The sequence below is a fragment of the Panthera tigris genome, chromosome B3 (genome assembly GCF_018350195.1).
Source record: "Panthera tigris isolate Pti1 chromosome B3, P.tigris_Pti1_mat1.1, whole genome shotgun sequence".
Classification (NCBI taxonomy): Eukaryota; Metazoa; Chordata; class Mammalia; order Carnivora; family Felidae; genus Panthera; species Panthera tigris.
The window spans coordinates 71,236,882-71,260,218 of NC_056665.1; the positions used below are offsets into that span (position 1 = coordinate 71,236,882).

Consider the following 23,337-nt stretch of genomic DNA (forward strand, 5'->3'; position numbering starts at 1 on the left):
ACTCCCACAGAATATATTTTTGCCCGTGCCTATAAGTGACAACCTTGGACATTTACCTGCCTAGACAGTCAGAAAAGAATGGGACAATATCTCCTAGGTTATTCAATTTCTCCCTTCACTATACTTCAGTTGGTCACAGGGATCTTTCCTGCCCTAAACACTTACCATAGAAACAAGAGAGTTTTCTATCCATTATAAATGACTACCCAGATGACAACTCCTCCAAATAGGAAGACAATGGCTACACACATTCTCAGGACTGTGACCTCCCACAGGGTACAACCCTAATGAAAGAATGGATTTGGGGATCCATTTTGGGATCCTTTTTTGGAATCCTTTTTCCTGGCAGGATCTTCTGCAAATGAGGCCATGGTTAAGAATCTGCCCTAGACTGTTAATAGAATAGCCAGATCTGGGGGTGGGGGGGGTTGCTGGGTGGCTCAGTTGGTTAAGCATCCGACTCTTGATCTCAGCTCAGGTCTTGATCTAGGGTTGTGACCCTGCTGGGCTTGGAGCCTACTTTAAAAAGAAAAAAAAAGAATAGCCTGATCCACTGCTAGGGCCATTAGAGCTCAGTGGTCTCTAGATTCCCTTGCCTGAGTTGTACAAGACAACAAAAGAGATTTGGATTACTTCCTGGCTGTTGACTGAGTCTGTGCCATCGCTAATACTTCCTGCTGCGCAACTAGATTAACACCTCATAGCAGGCTGAATTGGAAACTTAAACTGGCCATCATTAAAAGGAGTTTCTTTCAGCCCTCTAACTCAGTTTAATTTTAAGTTTTCAGACTTTTTCAGTTGACTCCCCACAGGACTCCCCTTCTAAGATCTGGATTACAAATAATCATACTTATTATTGTTCTTATGTGTTCCTTTTTAATTATAATTACATTACTGATGCTTTGTATGTCTCACTGTTGTTTGACCATCTAAAATGTCAAAATTATGGACACACTAAGGCTTAAAATAAAATGATCAACCATGGCTATCCATTGGCAACCCCTGAAGACAAGTCAACTATCAACTTCATGGACTTTTAAGATGAGGACAATGCCCAAGACTTGCTTCCTGAAAACCTCTTTGTTGCTGTGACTGTATGGTCTTAGTGACATTCTTTATAACATTTCATTTTCCCTCCTCTGTGGGACACGACCTTCTAGGAATGAACCTTCCTAGATAAGTAGGCAACAGATGATCCAATGGTTGATCATTAATGCTTTCCAAGGAAAAATCTTGGTCAAAAGGGGAAAACATGAAAAGAAAAAATTGAAATGGAATTACTGCTGTCAGGAAAAATGGAGCCAGAAGGCCATTAGGGAAGTGGGGCTTATGCAAGTCCACCTCTGCAGGGAACATGAACTTTAAGTATAGTTCACTGCCAAACTGCAACATCTTGGCTTCCTGCAGTCCCAGAAAGCAAGCTGGAAATTTAACAGAAATTAGACTGTTTTAGCTAATCATTGTATGTAAGTTACATCATATGTAAGTCTTCTTGGAATCCCCCCTCTGCACCCCCCCCTTTTTTTTTTCCTTTAAAGACCCTCTGCTTCCCCCCCCCCCCCCCCCCCCCGTCAGTGGAGCACTATTTGGTTTTCCTCCCAAATCTAAGTCTTCCAAATTGCAGTTCCTAGGACTGCAAAAAAAAATTTGCCGCCTCGATGCAAATTTTGTTTGACACATCTCAGACACAGGCTCATTTAATTTTATTCTGGAGTTGCAGGATACAAGGTTTAAATTTTTCTCTTTTCAAATCCCTCATGGTTTGCTCTAGACACAATCGGGAATGAGGTTCCAGATAAAAGGTTTTCGGGGCCCTCTTCCGGGTTCCAGCCCTCATCTCGAATAGGCTTCCTTGAGGGAAACTTCGGCCCTGAGGACGAAAGTGGGTGCAGGGATGCTTTGGTAGACTTCCCCAGCGAGTAGAGTGCGGCGCGAGTCATGTTCCAGCTCTGCAAAGAATGCAGATAAAGTTGTTAGCCTAGCCTCGGGCGATTGAATCTGGGTGTGTCGCCATGGAAATGGGGGCCGGCCTGCGTGTTCGGCTGCTATTGGCTGGGGACTCCAGGCTGGGATATAAGCCAGCTGCGAGTAACAGTACACTCACAGTATACACCGCACCCGGCGAGGACAGCTCAGCGCAGGGCGGCGCAGCTCAGCAGACCGGATCCGAGCGGAGAAGGGCGGGCCCCTCGAGAGGGCGGCGGTGGCACCATGGAGAACGGGTGAGACGAGCACCAGGCCCGGGCAACCCGGGAAGGGGAATGGCTGTCACTGAGACCTGGAAGCCCGGCACCTGGGCCCCGAGAGGGCCAGGAGAGAGAGCGAATGCTCTGGAGATGTAGAGACCGCTGGCGGGGGAGCCCGTGTCGCGGCAGGGCGGCAGAGCAGTGAGGCGGCCAGCGACAGCCGGGGCGCACGCGGGAATCGGGTAGTGATGGCCCCACCGGAGCAGGAAGGGGACACGGTGTGGTACCGTGCACTCTACTTGGGAAAGGGGGCGGGTGTGTTTATGTGCGTGTGCGCCGGCACTGAGGTGCAAGTTGTAGGGGAAGCGTACTCTCTCTCCCCCAGCCACCCCGACCGGCATACCGGGAAGAGGTCAACCCACCCCTTGTGCTTTTCACTCCCTTTGCAGAGTCTAGGTAAAGCTGCGAGGCTCTTTTGGTGCCCGTATCTGGAGTTCCTCCTTCAGAGGAGAGATGTCTGAAGTTCTCTCAACACCTTTCTTCCCACCAAATTGGAGATCCAATTAAAATAAGTTGGGGACTGGGCGGCTGGCTGTGATTCTTGATCTCAGAGTATGTGACTCTTGATCTCAGAGTCGTGAGTTCAAGCCTCACGTTGGGCGTGGAGCCTACTCACAATTTAAAAGAAAAATTTGGGGCGCCTGGGTGGCGCAGTCGGTTAAGCGTCCGACTTCAGCCAGGTCACGATCTCGCGGTCCGTGAGTTCGAGCCCCGCGTCAGGCTCTGGGCTGATGGCTCAGAGCCTGGAGCCTGTTTCCGATTCTGTGTCTCCCTCTCTCTCTGACCCTCCCCCGTTCATGCTCTGTCTCTCTCTGTCCCAAAAATAAAATAAAATTAAAAAAATAAATAAATAAATAAAAGAAAAATTTATTTTTTTTATTTAGGAAAAAATTTTTAATGTTTATTTTTGAGAGAAACGTAACGTGAGCGGGGGAGGGGCAGAAAGAGGGAGACACAGACTCCCAAGCAGGCTCCAGGCTCTGAGCTGTCAGCACAGAGACCAGCACGGGCTCGAACTCATGAACCGTGAGATCATGACCTGTGCGGAAGTCCCAAGCTTAATCGACTGAGCCACCCAGGCGCCCCTAAAAGAAAAGTTTTAGGGGCACCTGGATGGCTCAGTTGGTTGGGTGTCCGACTTCGGCTGAGGTCATGATCTCACAGTTCGTAGGTTGGAGCCACACGTCGGGATCTGTGCTGACAGCTCAGAGCCTGGAGCCTGCTTTGGATTCTGTGTCTCCTCTTTCTCTGCCCCTCCCCTGCTCACGCTCTGTCTGTCTCTCTCTCTCTCTTTCAAAAATAAATAAGCATTAAAAAAATTTTTTAAAAAAAGAAAAAGAAACATTTTAAATAAGTTGGGGATGAAGTCTCCAAGGAGAGAAGGAAATCCTTATTAATTGGACTGAACAATAGACTCTGCCCTTTCCTCCTACCTCCCACCTCTGAAAATTCTTCTGTCTGCTTTGGCCCCAGAAATCCCAGTCCAAGTCACCAGAATCAGGGACCACAGTGGCTTTTGGATGCACAGGGATCCAGGGTGTTCTTGGGGAACTGATGGCCCATTGAAGAAGTCCTATAAGTCGTTGCTAGATATGCTAGGTGGCCAGGGCTTCATACTTCTTTCTTTTTTTTTTTTTTTTTTTTTGCACCTCTTGGGGATGCCATTTGATTAACTTTTAATCATTTCATTGCTTCTCTCTCCATCATCCTGTGGCTCCATCTCCCCTGTCCCTTACCCAGCTACTTCCCTGAGGGTGGCCTGTTGTAGAGTCATCTGGTTTCAAAGGCTCTGCTTTTGAAGAGAAGGATTTCCTTTGGAGGCTTGGTTAGCTGTGTTCAGCTCTGTCATACCTCAGTTCCACTTGTCCCCCACTTCAACATTTCATTTTTCCAGATAGGGGTTTGAGAATTGGACTGGAATTGTGAGAAAAATTCTGGGTTGGTTCTTGGGGATGTATGGGCACGGTAAGTGTATGTGGTTAAGATGTATGGGTATGGCAAGTGTATGTGGTTAGGTCTCTGAAGGGCAAAGAACCTTGGTGAAGAGAAGGGAGATGGGAGAGGGCAGGGAGGAGAACAGAGGCAGGGAGGAAGATTCAAGTGCTTTGGACTCAAACCCTGACATAATGGAGTCTTAACTGGTAAGGTTTTGGAACTTACTGATAAGTTTTTAATTAATTTTAAAACTGTACCTATAAGACAGGTGGGGTCAAGACAGGTGCTGCCAATTACTTCCTTTTTACCCGAGGAAAGAATTTGAAACACATTTATTTGCTTAAAAAGACAGAATTGAGACTAGAACCCAGGTTGAGTTCTGCCTTCCTCTTGACCAGAAATAAGTAAGCCTGGTTTTTGAATGAGAATTACCTAGGACACTATTGTGGATCCCCAGAATTATGGATCTCTAGGATTGGGCTCCAGAATTTGTATTTTCTTTCTTTCTTTAAAAAAATTTTTTTAATGTTTATTTTTGACAGAGAGAGACAGAGACAGAACATGAGCGGGGGAGGGGCAGAGAGAGAGGGAGACACAATCTGAAACAGGCTCCAGGCTCTGAGCTGTCAGCATAGAGCCCAACGGGGGCTGGAACTCACAGACCATGAGATCATGACATGAGCCGAAGTCGGACGCTCAACCGACTGAGCCACCCGGGCACCCCTAGAATTTGTATTTTCAAGCAGATGCTGAAATAGTTCTGTTTCAGCCACTGACCACCAAAGTTGTGGACTACTCCATCTGCTTTTTTATGCTTGTCTAGTCACTGGTCTTGAATTACTGCTTGCAATTTCATTTGACAGGGATCTGTATTTTATTGGTCTGGGTATCCCAGAATAGGGATCTGGGGGAACTAACTGGCACATAGATTTCTACTCTGGAGTGTTCCCATTGCCTTTTTTTTTTTTTTTTTTTTTTTTTTTTTTTGTCAACCAATAAAAGTGTCTGAGGGAGGAATTGGAGGGCAAGGGTCCAAAAGGAAATTGGGTTTATCCCTGCCCTCAGGGTAGTGTTAATCACATTTTGAGTGTCCTTACTGATAAGTAGGGTAGGAGGATTATATTGGGTTTGTCACTGCCCTAAGGAAGGTCTTAATGCCATTTTGAATATACTCTTTAGCCTTCATCCTCAAATCCAGCCCTTTTACTTCTTTGATTCGATTATTTCCCTGTACTTCTATGTAGACTTATCATCCCTTCCTCTCTAAATCTTTGTCATAAAGAGAGATAATTAAACCTGCTAGTGGTAGCAAAACTGAAGTTGGGGTTGGGGGTGGAAACATAGGCACCATTAGCTTTTGCCAGGCTATAGAATGAGGAGGGACTTTCCCATCAGACTTTCAGTGGGTCTGATTCAGAAAGTGGGTCTGATTCAGAAAGAGGAGTGGGTGGGTGGATGAGCTTAGCGTGGACCCTGCTGAGAAAGGATCCTCCCTTCTGGGGCAGCTCTTTGGCCCCTTCTGTGTCCCTTCCCACCACAGCACTCCTAGCAGCCTTTCTGCACTGAAGGTCATTAGTCTATGATGCCCTTGGGAGGGGAGCAAAACTTAACTTTCATTTTCCTTTTTCCTAGATTTACATATGAAGATTATCAGAACACTGCAAAATGGCTTCTGTGCCGCACCAACCACCGACCTCAAGTGGCAGTGATCTGTGGTTCTGGGTTAGGAAATCTGGTCAATAAATTAACTGAGGCCGAGAGCTTTGACTACAGTGAGATACCAAACTTTTCCCAAAGTACAGGTACTGGCAAAGGGGAGTGAGGGATTGAACTGAGGGATACTGATGGGATTCTGATGAGAAGGTCTGCTTTCACCAGGCCTGCACCTGATTATCCTGTATAGCATTTGACTAAAGACAACTTGTTTAAGAGAGGGAAAAAGACCACTATGAATCAGAATGACTTTAGAAGGAAACTCCCCCAGTAGAAATTTCATGATAGATTGGGCATGTGTGTGGCAATGATACCATATGATGACATATTTCCTATGCTGTAATGATCCAGAGCCCCTTAAAGCTTTACAGCACCTCACTCACACTCTCCTCCCCCATCCACACCAGGGTACCCACCACTTGCACATATCCCTCCCATTTCTTTCAGTCTGCAGGTTAAATGGACAAAGTAGTGCCTATAACTTCCCGGGACAAAGTCAGGCGACCCCTGTCCTATGTCTTCCTGCCATTCCCAATCTCCCCAGCTCTAGCTCTTGTCCCATGATAAGGCACTCACTGGTGCGCAGCAACAAATGAACACTGCCATGTTCTTGCAGACAAAATACACAGATAACACATGAACACACAAGACCTGATTCACACTGACCCTTTGAAGGAGGGAAGGAAGCAGGTGTTACCTGTGCACTGTGGAGCAATGATGGATCTGAGGGTAGCATATCCAGCATCCTAATAGCTGCCAGAAAACTCTAAAGCTGTGGTTTAGAAAAGAGCCAGGTGTGGGGTACCTGGCTGGCTCAGTGGGTAAAGCATGCAACTCTTGGTCTCAGGTCATGAGTTCGAGTCCCATTTTGGGGGTAGCCTTTATTTAAAAAAAAAAAGGGAAAGGCCATGCCTTAAACTTCATGAGTAAGGAAAATAACAATTCAGGGTGACACCTGAATCCTCCCAGCTAATGTGAGATGGATTTTTGAGCAAGTAAAGGTTGCCCCTAATGTGACTCACCTACTTTGTGAGATGTTTGAGAGTCACGATCTGTCCATCCCCTTTTAATACTGAAAAAGTAGACTGGTATGAAAGAAAAATGAGGTTGAGAAGGTGCTTGTTTCCTATAAGTGATAACTTGGATTAACCCTGAGGGTTTATGGGTCCACTGTGGGCAACTCCTGGAGTGGCCCTGCACTTTCCTTCACTACTCTCCACTTCCCTTCACTATTAGCCATGTTGGCTGAATCTTTTTTTTTATATATAATTTTTTTAATGTGTATTATTTTTGAGAGAGAGAGAGACAAAGCACAAGTGGGGGAAGGGCAGAGAGAGGGGGAGACCCAGAATCCCCAGCAAGCTCCAGGCTCTGAGCTGTCAGCACAGAGTCCTTGTGGGGCTTGAACCCACAAACTGAGATCATATCCTGAGCCGAAGTCGGTCACTTAACCGAGACCCCCAGGTGTCCCCTTCTTTTTTTTTTTTTTTTAAGTTATTTTGAGAGAGCAGGGGAGGGGTAGAGAGGGAGAGAGACTCTCAAGCAGGCTCTGATACGCTCAGCGAGGAGCCTGACTCAGGGCTGGATCCCAGGACCTGTGACATCATGACCTGAGCCAAAATCAAGAGTCAGATGCCTAACTCACTGAGCCACCCAGGCACCTCCGCCACTGCCCCCCACCCCTCCCATGTTGGCTGAATCTTCTAAATTTACTGAAATTTTCTAATGGCCTGTGAAACTGTTTTCACCTATGATTCATGAACGTTAGGTTAACAACCTTAGCCAGTTCTCTGGAAAAAAGGGGTGGGAGGGACCAAGTAAATTAAGGAGAAGGGTAGTTTATTTGGTTTACTTATTAATTCTCAGATAACTAACTTCCCATGATTTATTAATTTTATAAATTTCTACCTTCTGTCCTCTTTTCCCCAGAGAGTTAAGACTTTGCACATATATTTTTCCAAACCCGTTGGAGCAAGATTGGAAGACCAAAGCAGGGAGGTGGGGGTGGGGGTTGGGTAAAGAAATATTAAACCGAGAGGGAGGGCAAAGGGCAAAAAGTTTCCTAAGGGAAAGAGCAATGACATTGACCCCACCTGCCACTCCTTCTTCCCACTGAGAAGGGCACTGCAGTAAGTGATTAGTGGATTAATTTTTAAACTTTATTAGCCTATTTTTTATACTCAGGTTTTCCTAACTCTGCCACCTCTGCTCTATTACTGGAATTTTTTTTTTAAAATAAGCTCTTTTGTCTCTGGCTCTCCCTGAACTCTTCCTCTTGATTTTGGTCCCTCTCTCTTGGACCACCCATTCCCTAGGGGATAGGTTGGCTGCCTCCATTAGAGGAGAAATGCTAGATAAGGGAAATGGTAATAATGGTTATTATGTCTGTGTGGGGAGTTATTTTTGCATTCCCACACCCCTGCAGGGCCCATTTGGGCTATGTATTACCACAGGACTGTTTTGTGGGTCATAATGGAGAAGCCTTGTAGGGGTCCAAACTCAGCCCCTCCCCCTGTTGTTCAGTAATCTCTTCAGGACCCTCATATACTATGAACTCCCTTTCAAGAGTGAGGAGGCACATGGTTTAGTTAGGGTAATAAATATGGAGACATATTTGGAGAATTTAAAAATTTTGGAAAAGTCTATAAGGACTGCATTTGCTACATTTATTATTACCCACTTTTTCTTTCTTTTTTTTTTTTTTTTGCTCACTTTTATTCTCTTACAATATGGCTTTCTCATTCTTTTGAAATTTCTTAAAAAGAAAAAAAACCTTTCCTTAAGGCACCTGGGTGGTTCAGTTGAGCCAACTTGATATTGGCTCAGGTCATGATCCCAGGGTTGTGGGATCGACCCCCGTGTCAGGCTCCATGCTTAGCATGGAGAATCTTTAGTTTAAGCTTAAGAGAATTTAGCTTAAGATTTCTCTCTCTCCCTCTGTTCCCCTCCCCCACTCACACACTCTCTCTCTGTAAAAACAATTAAGGGGTGCCTGGGTGGCTCAGTTGGTTAAGCATGTGACTTCAGCTTAGGTCATGATCTCACGGTTTGTGAGTTCGAGCCCCACATTGGGCTTGGCACTGACAGCTCCGAGCCTGGAGCCTGCTTCAGAGTCTGTGTCTCCTCTCTCTACCCTTCCCCTGCTATGCTCTCTCTCTTTCTCTCAAAAATAAATAAACATTAAAAAAATAATAAAATAACAAAAAATCTTTCTTTTGATATGTGGTTCACATTGAGCATCCTTATCCATTAGCTCTAATCTCAGGATGTACTTATATACTCATTTGTAAGCTTATGATTTGTTCCTGTCTCCACCAGACTTCAGCTTTCTGAAAGTGGAGTTAGTAATGTCATCCTTTGCTTAATTATACCCTCTCATGTTGAGCACCATGAGTTGGCTTGTACTAGGTGCTCAGTGGATATGTGTTGTATGAAAACATCATCCTGTTCTTCTTTCTTTCTATTTTGTACACAGTGCCAGGTCATGTTGGTCGACTGGTGTTTGGGTTCCTGAATGGCAGAGCCTGTGTGATGATGCAGGGCAGGTTCCACATGTATGAAGGCTACCCACTCTCAAAGGTAATTCAGGGGCATAAGCCTGGTCTGGAAGAAGGGGGAGAGAGTTCTCAGTCTCATTTTATGACCTATCTACCTGGGCTAGGTTGACTTTGGTCCCCTCCTTTCTCTTTCGTGGTGTGTATCATGCATGTCTGTGGGTAGATTGGTGAAATTTTAAAGAACTCTTTCTGATCTTTTATGTTTTGTTTGTAAGGTGACATTCCCAGTGAGGGTTTTCTACCTTCTGGGTGTGGACACCCTAGTGGTCACCAATGCAGCTGGAGGACTCAACCCCAAATTTGAGGTTGGAGATATCATGCTGATCCGCGACCACATCAACCTACCTGGTTTCTGTGGTTTGAACCCTCTCAGAGGGCCCAATGAGGATAGGTATGTATCTTGCAAATTTTTTTTTAATAGCTGGGTACAGTTTAAGGACTTGTCTGGGGGTCAGAACTCATTATGTTCCAGTAATCTGAGATTCCAACCTGTGCCCTAGGTTCGGAGTTCGTTTCCCTGCCATGTCTGATGCCTATGACCGGGATATGAGACAGAAGGCTCACAGTGTCTGGAAACAAATGGGGGAGCAGAGAGAGCTTCAGGAAGGCACCTATGTGATGTTGGCAGGCCCCTCCTTTGAGACTGTGGCCGAGTGTCGGCTGCTGCAGAAGCTGGGGGCAGATGCTGTTGGTGAGAAGGGGAACCGACTGGAGGCTTGAACAGGGAGGGATCTGGTAAAATAGGGATGGAAAGGTGTAAGATTGTAGACCTAGACCATAAAGTGAGAGATCTGACTTAAGGGAAGATTGAGTTAAACTGACTTTAAAGGTGTTGGGGTTTGGTGTGTTATAGCATTAAACCTCCCTACCCAGCACCTAGGGCTTTAACAGCTATAATGCTAACGACCCATCCATGATTTGATGTTTCTGAAGATTGTTCTAAAAAATATAGCCGCTTTCTGTACCTCTGGCTGGAAGATGGAACCGCATCATTAGAACTGACTTCAAAATGACCACAAACAGAAATAAAGCATTGCAGTGGTAATACTTATAAGAAATGTGTAAGGTCCTCTGAGGCCCCACTCTTTTAAGCAATACAGAATAACCTAAGCTAGACAAGAAATCAGCTGTTTCTTTGGATGTTTTTTTGAGATGTGGAATTGTCAATGAGGTAATGAATGGGGATGAGGGCAGAGGGTAAAGAAAAGAGTCATTTGAGGGTCCTGACAGTTGTTTTCCCTCTCTCTCCTCATCAGGCATGAGCACAGTACCAGAAGTTATAGTTGCAAGGCACTGTGGACTTCGAGTCTTTGGCTTCTCCCTCATCACTAACAAAGTCATCCAGGATTATGAAACCAAGGAGAAGGCCAATCATGAGGAAGTATTAGAGTCCGGGAAAAAAGCTGCTCAGAAATTGGAACAGTTCGTCTCTATTCTTATGGCTAGTATTCCACTGCCTGGCAAAGGCAATTAACCAGCCCTGGAGTGGTCTGGCCTCTCCCTAATAGGATCCAAGTAGCTACTACCTGCTTTGGCCCCTTGCTGGGGTCATGTGCCTCTGCCCTTAAGTAGTAGGAGAAAGGAGAGGAAGATCCACCATTTCTCCCACCAGACTCTTCTGTGCTGGCTCCTCTTTTGCTCAGTTGTCTCAATAGTTTCCACCCCTGTTCTTCCTCAAGAGCTGGGGCCCAAGCCCTATCACACAGCCATGTATATGCCCTAGGTGTGATTTGGGCTGTTGAACTTGGCACAGGTACCTACTACTATCTTTCTGAGATAAGATGATTTCACATTCCTGAAGACTCAGTCTGCCTCGCACAAGTCCAATACCTCTTGGACTCGAATACTATTCATATTTTGAGAATAAAAAAGATGAAATAATTTAATGTTTAGTGCATTTTGGGATAAGGCTTGGAGCACAGGCCAAGTTTGGCATGAAAGACTGAGATCACATGTCCAGTGTGATCTGCTTCTGAGACGAGCTACTAAAAACTGAGATGAGGTGGTGTGTAAATGCAGGAAAGGATGAAGGAAAGCCAAAGATGAGAGATAAAGATGTCAGAAGATGAATAAGGAAGAGCTAACACCTGGCACAAGACGGCAGCTTTCCTCAGACCAGTCTTGCCTCTGACCTTAGCCTTCTGATTGTGCTGCTCCCTGTCTATGCCCTCATGAATATCTGAACCGTCTCACTGGTCTCACTGTTCCACAGTGGCTACTTCTTAAGCCTTAACTGTTTCCTGTTGTTTTCTTTCTCCTTCCTACCCTAACTTCTGCCATAATTAAGGACAACCCAACATTCCTTCTCTGCATTCTGACAATGCTGTAGCAAATACTGAATACTAGAATACTACATCTTTCTCTGCCAGCAGCCACTCCATGCAGATTAGAGTCCTGCCAGCCCCAGGCAAACCTGTGAAGTTGACTCATACTTCACTTCTTAGAGCACTTCCTTTCCTTCCCTCCTCGTTTCCTTTCTGGGTTCTAGTCTTTTGACTTTTGCTCAGTCAGAACCCCCCTGTCACACAGCATCTAGGTGTTGCCCTTTGTTGGTTCACTGCACTATTTTTCACTTACCAGTTTGCATTCAGCTGACTGGATGGCATGTTTCAAAACCACACTACCCTCCCAGGCCTCTTTACCTTTTGATAAAAGATCTAGCTGGATGAGCCTCTAATAGTAATGGCATTTCAATAGAAATTTACAATAGAAAGCTTTTAAAACCTCTTTTAAATCCTTTGGTAACTAACCAACTTACCTGAGCCTAACACAAAAAGCATTCTGGAGTGGCCCTGTCACCACCCCCACCAGCTCTAAAACCCTACCTGGACCTTGAGACAATCTGCTAGCATCTGCCATTTGTCCATAAGCAAGCTGGTTTAGAGGAAAGTACTGTGTCCTTCAGATATATATGCAACTTGTTCATCTAATGAGATGGTTTATAAACATTTCTTTTAATCAAGTTATTGAATTACCTCTATAACACTCAGCTAAGAATGTTAAATTGAGAATATAACAAAGGTTCTCTTTAACTGCCCTTTAATCTTAAGAGATATATTTGTGAAACCATTAACTGTTACTATAAGACAGTATAGGATATTCTACACATTACATACAATGGGAGCCCAAAGGATAGACCAGTTGTATACACTGGACCTTGAGAATTGGGTTGGGTAAGGGAAGTTTCATAGAAAACTTTTGAGTTCAGTCCTAAAGGACGGAAGGCAGGAAAAGGATTTCACACCAGGTGAGTGAAAGCACAGAGCTATAAAATGTAGTCATGTTCCGTGGGTCATTATCACAACAGGTGTGATTAGAACAGAGGACATGCAGGGCTCTAATGAGATATGGGCAAATACTTGGAAGTTACAAGAGAGTGCATGTGGTGCTCAGCTTTCTCACCCTGATCTGGCTCTTGGTGAGATGGCTCAGGAATGAGAATGGTGCCATCTGAAAAACATGTCCCAGAGAGACTCAGGTGGAATATTTAAGCACATCTTTGGTGTTTAGACTTAGTATATGGGTTTGCCCATTTACCCTGTAAAGGGCATCATAAATTTTGTGATAGAATACTAGATTCAAGAAGAATATTCATTTGTTGTCCTCATGCAAGAGTCTAATTTTTTAGTTCTAAGTATGAAGAATAAGGCTTACTGACTTTACAGAAGTGTTTATTATTATACTCATGTTAGGACATTGAATATCTCCTGTAGTAAGAAAATTGTACATTCTTTATAGGAAAACTAAGATATGACAAGGAAAGTAGCTACAGGCAAGTACTATTTAATTATAGGTAATGAGTATCCTAAATGCACTGGAATACTAGGTTCAAGGCCATATGGGCTGGAGAAAGAAAACACAAACACATTGCCTTTGATTTCTCTTTTAAAGTTTATTTTGAGAGAGAGAGAGAGCACAAACGGGGGGCAGGGGGGGAGGGCAGAGAGAAGGGGGAAATCCCAAGCAGGCTTCTTACCATCAGCACAGAGCCAGGTCAGGTGTGGGACTTAAACTCATGAACTTGAGATTATGACCTGAGCCGAGATCAAGAGTAGGACACTTAATTGACTGAGCCACCCAGGCACCCCTTTAATTTCTTTTTTGAAGGCTTATTTAATGAGATAATTTACATACAATAAAATTCACGCATTTAAAGTGTGCAGCTCAATGGCTTTTAGTATTTTCACACATAAGTGCAATCATCCCCACAGTCCATTTTGGAACATTTTCATCAACTCAAAAGAAAACCTTGTACCTTTTAGTTATTCTGCTCCCAACCCTCCTGAAAACCACTAATCTACTCTCTGCTCTGTAAGATAGAACTATTTTGGGCCTTCATATGAAGGGAATTGTAAATAGGATCATATGGACTTTAACTGGCTTCTTTCTCTTAGTATAATGTTTTCAAGGTTCATCCAAGTTGTAGCATGTATCAGTACTTCATTTATTTTCATAATTGAGTACTATTCCACTGTATGGATACACTACATTTTGCTTATCAAGCGGCTTCAAAGTGCCAACCAACTCAACCAAAATGAATGTACCAGTTTAGATGAGCAAGAAAATAAAAGCAAAAGTCAAGGGAGATGGGTCTGGGAGGAGGACCCAGAAAAGGGTAGTTCTTGAAAACAACTGGTGATGACACTATTGCTCTCTAGAGGGGCCTACAAAATGGACATTTTCCTGCATCTCAGGATAGGTGGCAAAAAACACACACACTTCAAGTTAGGGCTTTCTACCCTGGCCCTGTCATGGTCATCTTTATCAATACCAATAATGTTTATTAATCATATACATTGCATACAACATTGTCTTAAAGCCATAAAATAAACTGCTAATAAGACAAAGAGCTTCCAATCTAAGGGGGAGACAGGATATATGCATTAAAAGCTGAATTAGTTGTGCCCTCTATGCCTACTTTTAGTCTTTTCCTATGTTATATTGTCACCATTTGGGAAATTTTTGAAAAAGGAATAATGTGTGAGAAGTAGCACATGCTAAGCGCCAATGATAAAATATGCTATGGGTATTCAAAGGGAACCAACCTGGGATGGGGAGTAGGAAGGACCGGTGAGACTGAGTTAGACCTTACAGAAAACATTGGTGAAGAGGACATGGCAGAAGTTACTGCATGCAGGCAAATTCGAGAATGTTTGATCATTGAACAGAACAAAATGGTGAAATTAAAGACATTGTGAATAGGAGCACTGGGAAATAAGGTGGACAAGGCTAGATTGTTCGGGGGTCTCTTTTCAGGCTGAGGAGTAAGAACCTTCTCTAGGCAATATGACAAGCCATTTAAGGCTTTTTAAGTAGGAATTGATGGGTGAAAATCATGTTACTATTTTGATGGATTGAAGCCTAAAGAGAAGCAGAAAGAGTTGTTCTGATGGTAGAAGTACTTTCACCCCAAACTAGCCGTATAGAATAACAGAACCGGTGTTTAGAATTTTTTAATCAGGTTGGAGACTTTTGCAGTATTTAAAAGAATATGCTGTTATAAAGCAAAACGTAAAGGCAAAAGCGCAAGCAATTTGGAAATGAAAAATACATACACTTAAGTCAAATTAGTAGTTTTCTCCTTTTTCAGATTAAAATTTTGAACACATACTTAAAAACTTACTCAACATAAAATGTGTAAAGTTTTAACTCCATCCTGTCCTTCATCTGCCTTTCCTTCCCCACCCCACTGGTAACGACTTAATAGTTTCTCACACATTCTTCCAGTATCTATAAAAATATTAACAAATACAAATACACGTTATTTTTTTCTCTTCCTCTTATTGTCCACAGAAGTTAATACATTATATGTGTTCTGCATCATGCTATTTTCTTTAATGTCTTAGAGATGTTTTTGCATCATAATTAGTGTGTTTTTTTATTGACTTAGGTCAGTGCTCTCAAGGACACATGTCTATCACCTCAACATTTTTAGAAGCAAAGGAAGAATATGGCTTTAATGTTTTTTGTTTTTAGCCAATTCCCAGTCCATTTGTTGGTTGCCTTTAGGAATAGAGACAAAGAGGGGTACCTGGGTGGCTCAGTAGTTGGTTGAGTGTCCAATTCTTAATTTCAACTCAGGTCATGATCTCTGGGTTTGTGAGACAGAGCCCCACACTGGACTCTGAGCTGAGTGTGGAGCCTGCTTAAGAGCCTCTCTCTTCCCCCGCCTCTTTCTACCCCTCCTCCCCACTCTCTTTCTCTGTCTCTCTCTTTCTTCCCCTCCCCCATAAATAAGTAAGTAAGTAAGTAAATAAATAAATAAATAAAAGTGTATGGTAGGGATAGACATTAGGACTTTAAAAAAATAAAGGACTAGAGACAGAGATAATACCATTGCTGGACATTAGGACTTTGAAAAAATAAAGGAATAGAGACAAAGAGATAATACCACTGCTGTCCCTTTAAAAGAAGAAGGTGGGAGAGACCACAATTGTTCTTCCTCTGCTGTGCCCTCTGGTCTAAATCTGATTTGGCTTAGATTTGCATTCATTTTTCCTTTGTAAACATGCATCTGCTTTTCATAACTACTTTGTGTTTCTAAAGGACATCTTTTGAACAAACACTGGCTCTCTGCCTGGTTTTTCTGTTATTGTAAACTTGAACTTTAATGAAAATGGAAAATTTCCAGTCCTTAATCTTTTTGTCAGAATTTAGGTTTGGAAGAAATCAGATCTGATATTGTTTGGAGTGAATCCTTAGTCTCTGGTTTTCAGGTCAAAACCCCCTACTCTTCTATTTGTTTTTCATTTTCACTTCCGTTCTGAGTTTTTTCATCTTAGGAAATTTATGATCTCTCTTGCCAATCTCTCTTTTTTTCTTGTTTTCTTTCTTTTCTCTCTGTTATTCGTGTTTTTTTTTTTTTTAATGTTTATTTTTGAGAGAGAGAGAGCGTGAGCAGGGTGGGAGGGGTAGAGAGAGAGGGACACACAATCTGTAGCAGGCTCCAGGCTCAGAGCTCTGGGCTGACAGCCCAGAGGCCCTTGTGGGGCTCTAACTCACAAACCCTGAGGTCATGACCTGAGCCAAAGTCGGACACTTAAGCAACTGAGACACTCAGGCACCCCTCATATTTTTTAAAATGCCATTTCGCTTGTTGGCTATTTGATTTTTGGCCTTAGTCTTCCTTTTTCCTATTTTATTTGGAACTATTTCTACCTGAGCTCCTGCTATAAAAGATTAGTAGGAATATAGTACTACACTATGTGTAGCCTGATCTGCTCTAGTTCTATCAATGCAAACCATCAAAGGTTGCCTGGGGTCAATTCCAGCTCTCAATATCTCACTGCTCCCCTCCCCCCAATCATAATATACAGTTACCATCATTGTTAGTATCCCACTCAGTCCATCAAACAAAGTATGAAAACAATTTGATTGCTGTCAGGGGATGATGTCAATACTTGGCACAGTGTTGTTGTTAATATACTTGTTTTGGAGTGGAAAGGTTCTCACTCTGGACCCATGGATAGGATGTAAGGGAGCCTGTGAAGCTCCTGAAATGCAAAATTATGTGACTTTCTGAATTTGGGGCCCAGGAGAGGGTCATTTCCTTGGATGCTTACTCTGCCAACTCTTCCTCCTCCTTCATAAATGGATAGGAACCACTAGTGCTTAAAAAAAACTAGGATAGAGTTATGGTACAAGTAATTTTGGATATTTTCTGCTACTCTGTCATTCTTTTTGACTGTCTGTCTTCTAGAATATTTCCTACCTACTGATACTTCATTTCAAGATAGCTCTATGGCTGGTCTAAAGACTTGTTAGCAGGATTCCCAAGATCTAGGAAACTGATCCCTGTTATGGTTCCAAAATACTCAATTCAGGAATGTTCTCAGACCAGGATCTACTAGCTTGGAGAGTCCAAGAGAGATGCCTTAAAGAACCAAACTGCATTCTGCAGTAGTATTATGTATCATATGACTCTTAGCCACATGAATTGCCTCCAGCCAAGGAGGGGCTTTGGGCATATTCACACTCACTTATGAGTACAACTAGGCTGGACTGAGAGATACTGCTATATTTTCCATAGAGTCTAATGTGGCCTTCATTTACTTAGAGTTTCAGTGATAATACACCCTTCTGGTAAAGGTATTGGAGTCAAGATGTTTGTAGTCCTGTCTGAGTTGGAAAATATGTTCATCTCTCTGAGTTATTTTGCAACCTTTAGATAAATAATCCTGCTCAGTTTTTATTCGGAGTATGTCTGTGTCAGGTCTTGTCATCAGTCTGCACCTAGTATTGACATTTAGCAACATAATGGCCACTCAGATAACCATAGCTTTTACCTGACCACCCTGTATTGCTTTTGTCCATTTTTTCCCCTCCATTTATTTTGAAATTTGTCTTTTTGATAATCAGATGTATTATGCCATACACAGAAATACTGGTATGTGTGTGTGTGTGTGTGTGTGTGCATGTATGCACATGTATGCAAAAACCAAAATTATTAACTTATAAACTGTTGCCTGCCCATTGAAGCCTTGAAGAAGCTTGAAGCTTTTCAGTGTCTCAGACAGGCATTCATCAAGTGTATTTTTCTGGGCTTCTTGGCAAGAAAAAGAGGAACACATGAGGAGGGTATGTTTATTCACTAACTTAATAAATGTCCCAGGGATTAGAGAACAGAGAAGAACAAGAAAATACTCCTGCCTTCATGGAGTTTACCTTAAATTGGGGGAGTCAATTTGCAAATAAATACAAATGTAAAAAAATCTAAGGTAATGGTAAATGTTAAGAAAAAATAATCAAAGTGAAGGAATGGATAGTAATAGAGGAAGGAAAGGCAAGTTAAAACTACAATCAGATGCCATTTCAAGTCACCAGATGTCTATAATAGATAAGGCAGACATCGAAAATGTTGGCAAGGATACAGAGAAACAAGAACCCTCATGCATCGCTCATGGGAACGTAAAATAGTATTGCCACTTTAATATTTGGCAGTTTCTCAAAAAGTTAAGCATAATCCTACCATACGACCCAGCGACTTCACTTCTAGGTATCTACCAAAGAGAAATAAAAACATATCCATATAGAGGCGCCCTGGCTGGCTCAGTCAGTAGAGCATGCGACTCATAATCTTGGGATTGTGAGTTTGAGCTCTATGTTGAGTGTAGAGATTACTTAAAAATAAAATCTTTAAAATAATAAAAAAACATAAACACATAAAGACTTACACACAAATGTTCACAGCAACATTACTCATAATAACCAGAAAACAAAAAACTGATGAACAAAATATATGGAATATGTTCAGCAATAAAAGGAAACAAACTACTGACACATGTTATGTCATGGATGAATCTCAAAACATGCTGACTAAAATAATTCAGATACAAAAAAAAAAGAACCTTTACTCTTATTCTACTTATATGAAATGTCCAAAAAAGACAGACTTATAGAGTCTGAAAGTAGATTAGTAGTTTCTTGGGGCTCATGGTGGAAATGAAAATTAAATGGGCATAAAGGATCTTATTCAGGGGTGAAAATGTTCCCAAACTAATTTATGGTGATGGTTGCATCACTGAGTAAAGTTACGAAAAGTCATTGAATTACACACTTGAAAAGGGTGAATTTTATGATATGTAAAATATGCCTCAGTAAGGTTATTAAAAAAAAAAAAAGTAATAAAGGGGAGAACAATTTCAAGTGGATTAGTGCAGGGAAGTCCTCCCTGAAGAGCTGTCATGTGACCAGAGGCCTGAATAAATGAGGGGATGAGCAATGCAATGATTAGGGAAGAGTGTAGACGCAGAAGGTACAGTTAGCATCAAGGTTCTAGGAGGACTTAGCAATTTAGGAGCAGCAAGAAGGCCATGGCATTAGAGTGGAGTGAACAATGGGATTGTGGGAGATAAGGCTGAAGATGTAGGCAGGTGCTCCTGCTGCAATGATTGTATATCCATGTGTGTCCATTTCTGCTTGACCTGCTTTAGGATGGGAGCTGAGGAGCTGGGGTGCTAGGTCAGGAAGACTAGGGAGCTGTGACTGATCCCAGACAAAAGTGGAAGCAATTGGCTGCTTCATCCGGCAGGGAAGGGCAACCTTTTGTGTCAGCAATTGAGAAATCTTCAGCAGCACACCAGGAGAAATTCATCAGGGACTGACTCAGAGGCATAGGTGGGGAAAGTGTTATACAGGAAATTTGGGGAAGGACTGATTTATGGATGGAACCTTTGCACAGAGGTGTAGTCAGTGGTGACAGAAGCCATTTGTTCCAGGAGAGAAATTTAGATGGAGTATGTTTTGTGTGGGCAGTAGCTTATGAGGGAAGTGTTTGTGGGGAGGAAGGTTATGGAGCTAGTGATACGCATGGGAGCACAGGCAAGAAATATGGTATGTAGGGAGCTTGCTTGGCTGGCTCTGGGTTTGGGGCAACAGAGCAGGGGGTTTGGTGAGAGAGGCCACTGGGGCAGAAGGAAGAGTCCTTGCTTTGGCCTTTAAAAATAGATATGCAGCTTTAAAATAAATTTATTTTATTGTTTTAATCTTTATTTTATTATTAAAAATAAATTTTAAATAAGAATAAATAGAATAAAAGTCTTACATGATTACAAAAACAATACATATTAATGTAGACTAGTTGGACGATACAAAAAAACCACAACAAGAAAAAGGGCAAAAAAGAATGCCTCAGTCAAGATAGGCACTATTACGGGTTTGGTGTACAGACAACGGATTTGACATATTTTTTGGAAATTTTAACGTCCACTTTGTCCCCAACCTTTTACTTTGAAAATCTTGAAGACTGTAGAGAAGTCAAAAGAATAATGTGATAAACACTAGCGTGCCTTCCACCATCAATTTTTAGTATTGTACCACATACACACTTCTTTTTTTTCCTGAGCCATTTGAAAGTAAGATGTTGCAGATATCACATCAGTTCACTTCTTTTCCCCCCCGAAGTTTATTTTTGAAAGAGAGAGAGAGCTTGTGCAAGTCAGGGAGGGGAAGAGAGAGAGGGAGACAGAGGATCTGAAGAGGGCTCTGTGCTGACAGCAGCAAGCCCAGCGCGGAACTTGAATTCACAAACTGTGAGATCATGACCTGAGCCAAAGTTGAACGCTTAACTGACTGAGCCACCCAGGCGCCCTCCATCAGTTCATTTTTAAATACCTTGGCGTGAATTTCTTTCTTTCTTTCTTTCTTTCTTTCTTTCTTTCTTTCTTTCTTTCTTTCTTTCTTTTTTTTAATGTTTAATTTATTTTTGAGAGAGAGAGGGAGAGAGAGAGAGCACGAGTGGGGGAGGGGCAGAGAGAGACAGAGTCACAGAATCCAAAGCAGGTTCCAGGCTCTAAGCTGTCAGCACAGAGTCCGACACTGGGCTCAAACTCAAGGACCATGAGATCATGACCTGAGCTGAAGTCTGGCACTAAGCCACCCAGGCACCCATTCTCCTACATAATAACAGTATCTCAGCTGAGAAGATCAATATGAATTCAGGAAGATCTGAATGTCTTACTTATCAATATGTCTTACTACAGATTCTAAATGTTTTCCCTTTTCTTACTTGTCTTATCTTTGAAGGCAGAACTTCAATCACTTACCTGGCTGGCTAAGCCAAAGCAACCGTATGCTAGGGGAGGAAAGAAAGAGACTCTCTAAGGGCATAGAAACTGGGAAGACTGTCAGAAGTCCAGGAGTCTAGGATGCTTCCTTTCCCCCGAGCTCATCTTCCAGGCTGTGGGCTAGAGCTTTGCTTTGGGATCTCTCCCTCTTTTTCTCATTCTCTCTTCCCTCATTTCATCTCTGCTTCACCAAATCTTACTGAGTACCTCTTCTATGCTAATTCTGCACCAACGTCTGCCGACCCAAGTGAACTTGATCTCTAATTTCAAGAAAGTACAGAAAAGGCAGAGTTTCTCTTTGGTGCATGGTTTCTGTCCTGGGCTTTGTAATTTGCCATATAACAGCATCATGCCTATAGGACTGGCTTGTCCATCTGGGGACCTTACCAGGGTGTAGGGGCTTCCCATGGAAAAAGCCTCTGCTCCTTGGACCACTAGTTGCCCCAACAATCATTACTTGACCAGGGCACCAGAGACAGTTTCATGAAGAGAAAGCAAGCCCCTTTACTCTGAAGTTTTAGTTTTATTGTTTTCCCATGGGATGATTCTTTGCACTGGGAAAGTATCTCATTTGCAGATTGAGGGGCACCTGTGTTTACTTTCTTGACCTAGGATCCTTCTTTTCTTTCTTTCTCTTTCTCCTTCCTTTCTTTCCTTCTTTCATACTGTTGTTGACTGTCTTTTGTCCTTTCAAGATTGTTTTCTTACATGAAAGATTGTAAATATTGAGGTCTGTGAGCTAATTTTAACATTTTAGAAATCTTTATGAAAACCACAAGTTTACTGTAAATAAGCCTATGACATGCTAACTAAAACTAAGTTTATTTGAATTGTATCAACCCATTGATACAACCGTGGTTATCTCCTTCTCATTAAAAACTCTGGTAAGTTTTTTTCATTAATATAAATTAGAAAATTAAATTGTGATTCATAAATATAATAGCAAAATCTCAAAACTAAAAATGTTTGGTACTGTCTGCGAATTACATCATGTCAGATCAGCATTTGGTAAATAGTAACCACCATTTGTAAAATCAAACTCCTAATCTACCCAAACTCTTAATCTGTCAATGGGATGGACTGAGAACCCACAGACTCCAGCTTTTGGGGACCAAAATGCAGGCTTAGGCAAGTATAGTGACTTTAGCATCCTCACAACTAAAGTTTAATCCATAAAGCTGTATTCTTCCTCTTTCCTTTTCCCTAAATTCGAGTTGTGTTATCATTCATTGTAGATAGTTTTGCAAGCTGTCTTTAATCTTTTCTTGGAGCAAGGTAAAGTATAAAAGGATACAAACCAATAAGCGTGCAGATATATTGTAAGAAGGAGATTGGGGGGAGCTTGGAGATTAGAAAGAGAAATTCTACATTTGGGGAATTGCTTCTCTATAAGCCACATCTCAGGGTTAAGATGCTGGTTTAGTGCTTAATTTGGAGTCAGAAATGTTTCCTTATCCTCATCCTGGCCTGACTGAACCCCAAAACTGCTCACCACTCCTGCTTACTCAGCAAATATCTCTTCACTATTTGATCTCTCTCTTAAGTCATCGGTGGTTTATTTCCCACTGTATGTATTTTTCAGTGCAGCTCTTGTTTATAGTTTTATTTTGGGAGTGGTTCATATGAGTCAATCCTGTGAGATGGAAAAGCCCCAGACGTACAGACAAAATCATGTGTGGATGTGTGAGTTGAGGACAGGACCCAAGGGGGCTCGGGTAATTGTACTGCTTCCACCTCCGGAAGTCCTTTCTGGTGGCCATCCAGCCTTTCCGGATGCCTTTGTTATCTAATCTTGGTCTAAGCAGGAGAAATAATTGCAATTTAATGTTACAATGCTACATGTTATAATATTACTTGTAGGGACTCAAAAGGGCTGGGAATAATAAATTGTCCTTGTGATTAAAAGATTAGAAGCCACCAGTTTAGCTGGTATGTCTTTTTTTGACTTCAGAGGCTTTTTGCTAATTGAGTTAAATGGGGTTCCACTAAAGCTTGTTTGACAACTACCTCAGGTTGAAATATCACATAATGACAATTGTTTGAAAGTTTGGTTCTTTCTCTGTGAAGTTCATTCTTTCAGTATTTTGTGGACGTGCTAAAAGAGTTGAGTTGTTATTACCTATCAACCATTTCACAAGTGGTTAATTTCCACTCCAGAAGACACACACACACACACACACACACTCACACATTTCTTTATTAGTGCTCTTTCCTTCTCACTCCCAGTGTCTAGTACCATCATGCACCTCAGGGATTGTCAAGAATCCCCCCAACCTGACAGTCTATTTCCATACTTGGCTTCCTGGAGCAGAGATTTTTAAT

General features: G+C 42.3%; 2 protein-coding genes and 1 non-coding gene across 4 annotated transcripts in view; 2 read left to right on the top strand and 1 right to left on the bottom strand.

Moving 5' to 3' along the window:
• Window positions 1–1,698: 1,698 nt before the first annotated feature.
• Window positions 1,699–23,337, bottom strand: part of RNASE9 (ribonuclease A family member 9 (inactive)) — a 194,018-nt gene continuing 172,379 nt past the window's right edge. For both annotated transcript variants that reach the window (XR_006218715.1, XR_006218721.1), the window contains one exon: window positions 1,699–1,949. The gene's annotated coding sequence lies outside the window, so the exon portion shown is untranslated. The remainder of the gene's footprint in view (window positions 1,950–23,337) is intronic.
• Window positions 2,080–11,332, top strand: LOC102955936 (purine nucleoside phosphorylase). Its single transcript, XM_007091364.3, has 6 exons — window positions 2,080–2,222; window positions 5,814–5,983; window positions 9,370–9,473; window positions 9,667–9,842; window positions 9,952–10,142; window positions 10,708–11,332. Exons 1-6 carry the CDS (start codon window positions 2,212–2,214, stop codon window positions 10,923–10,925), a joined length of 870 nt encoding a protein of 289 aa, XP_007091426.1. The 5' UTR covers window positions 2,080–2,211; the 3' UTR covers window positions 10,926–11,332.
• On the top strand, window positions 6,803–6,953 carry LOC122239752. The gene has a single exon (XR_006219148.1). It is a non-coding gene; the product is annotated as a U12 minor spliceosomal RNA (small nuclear RNA).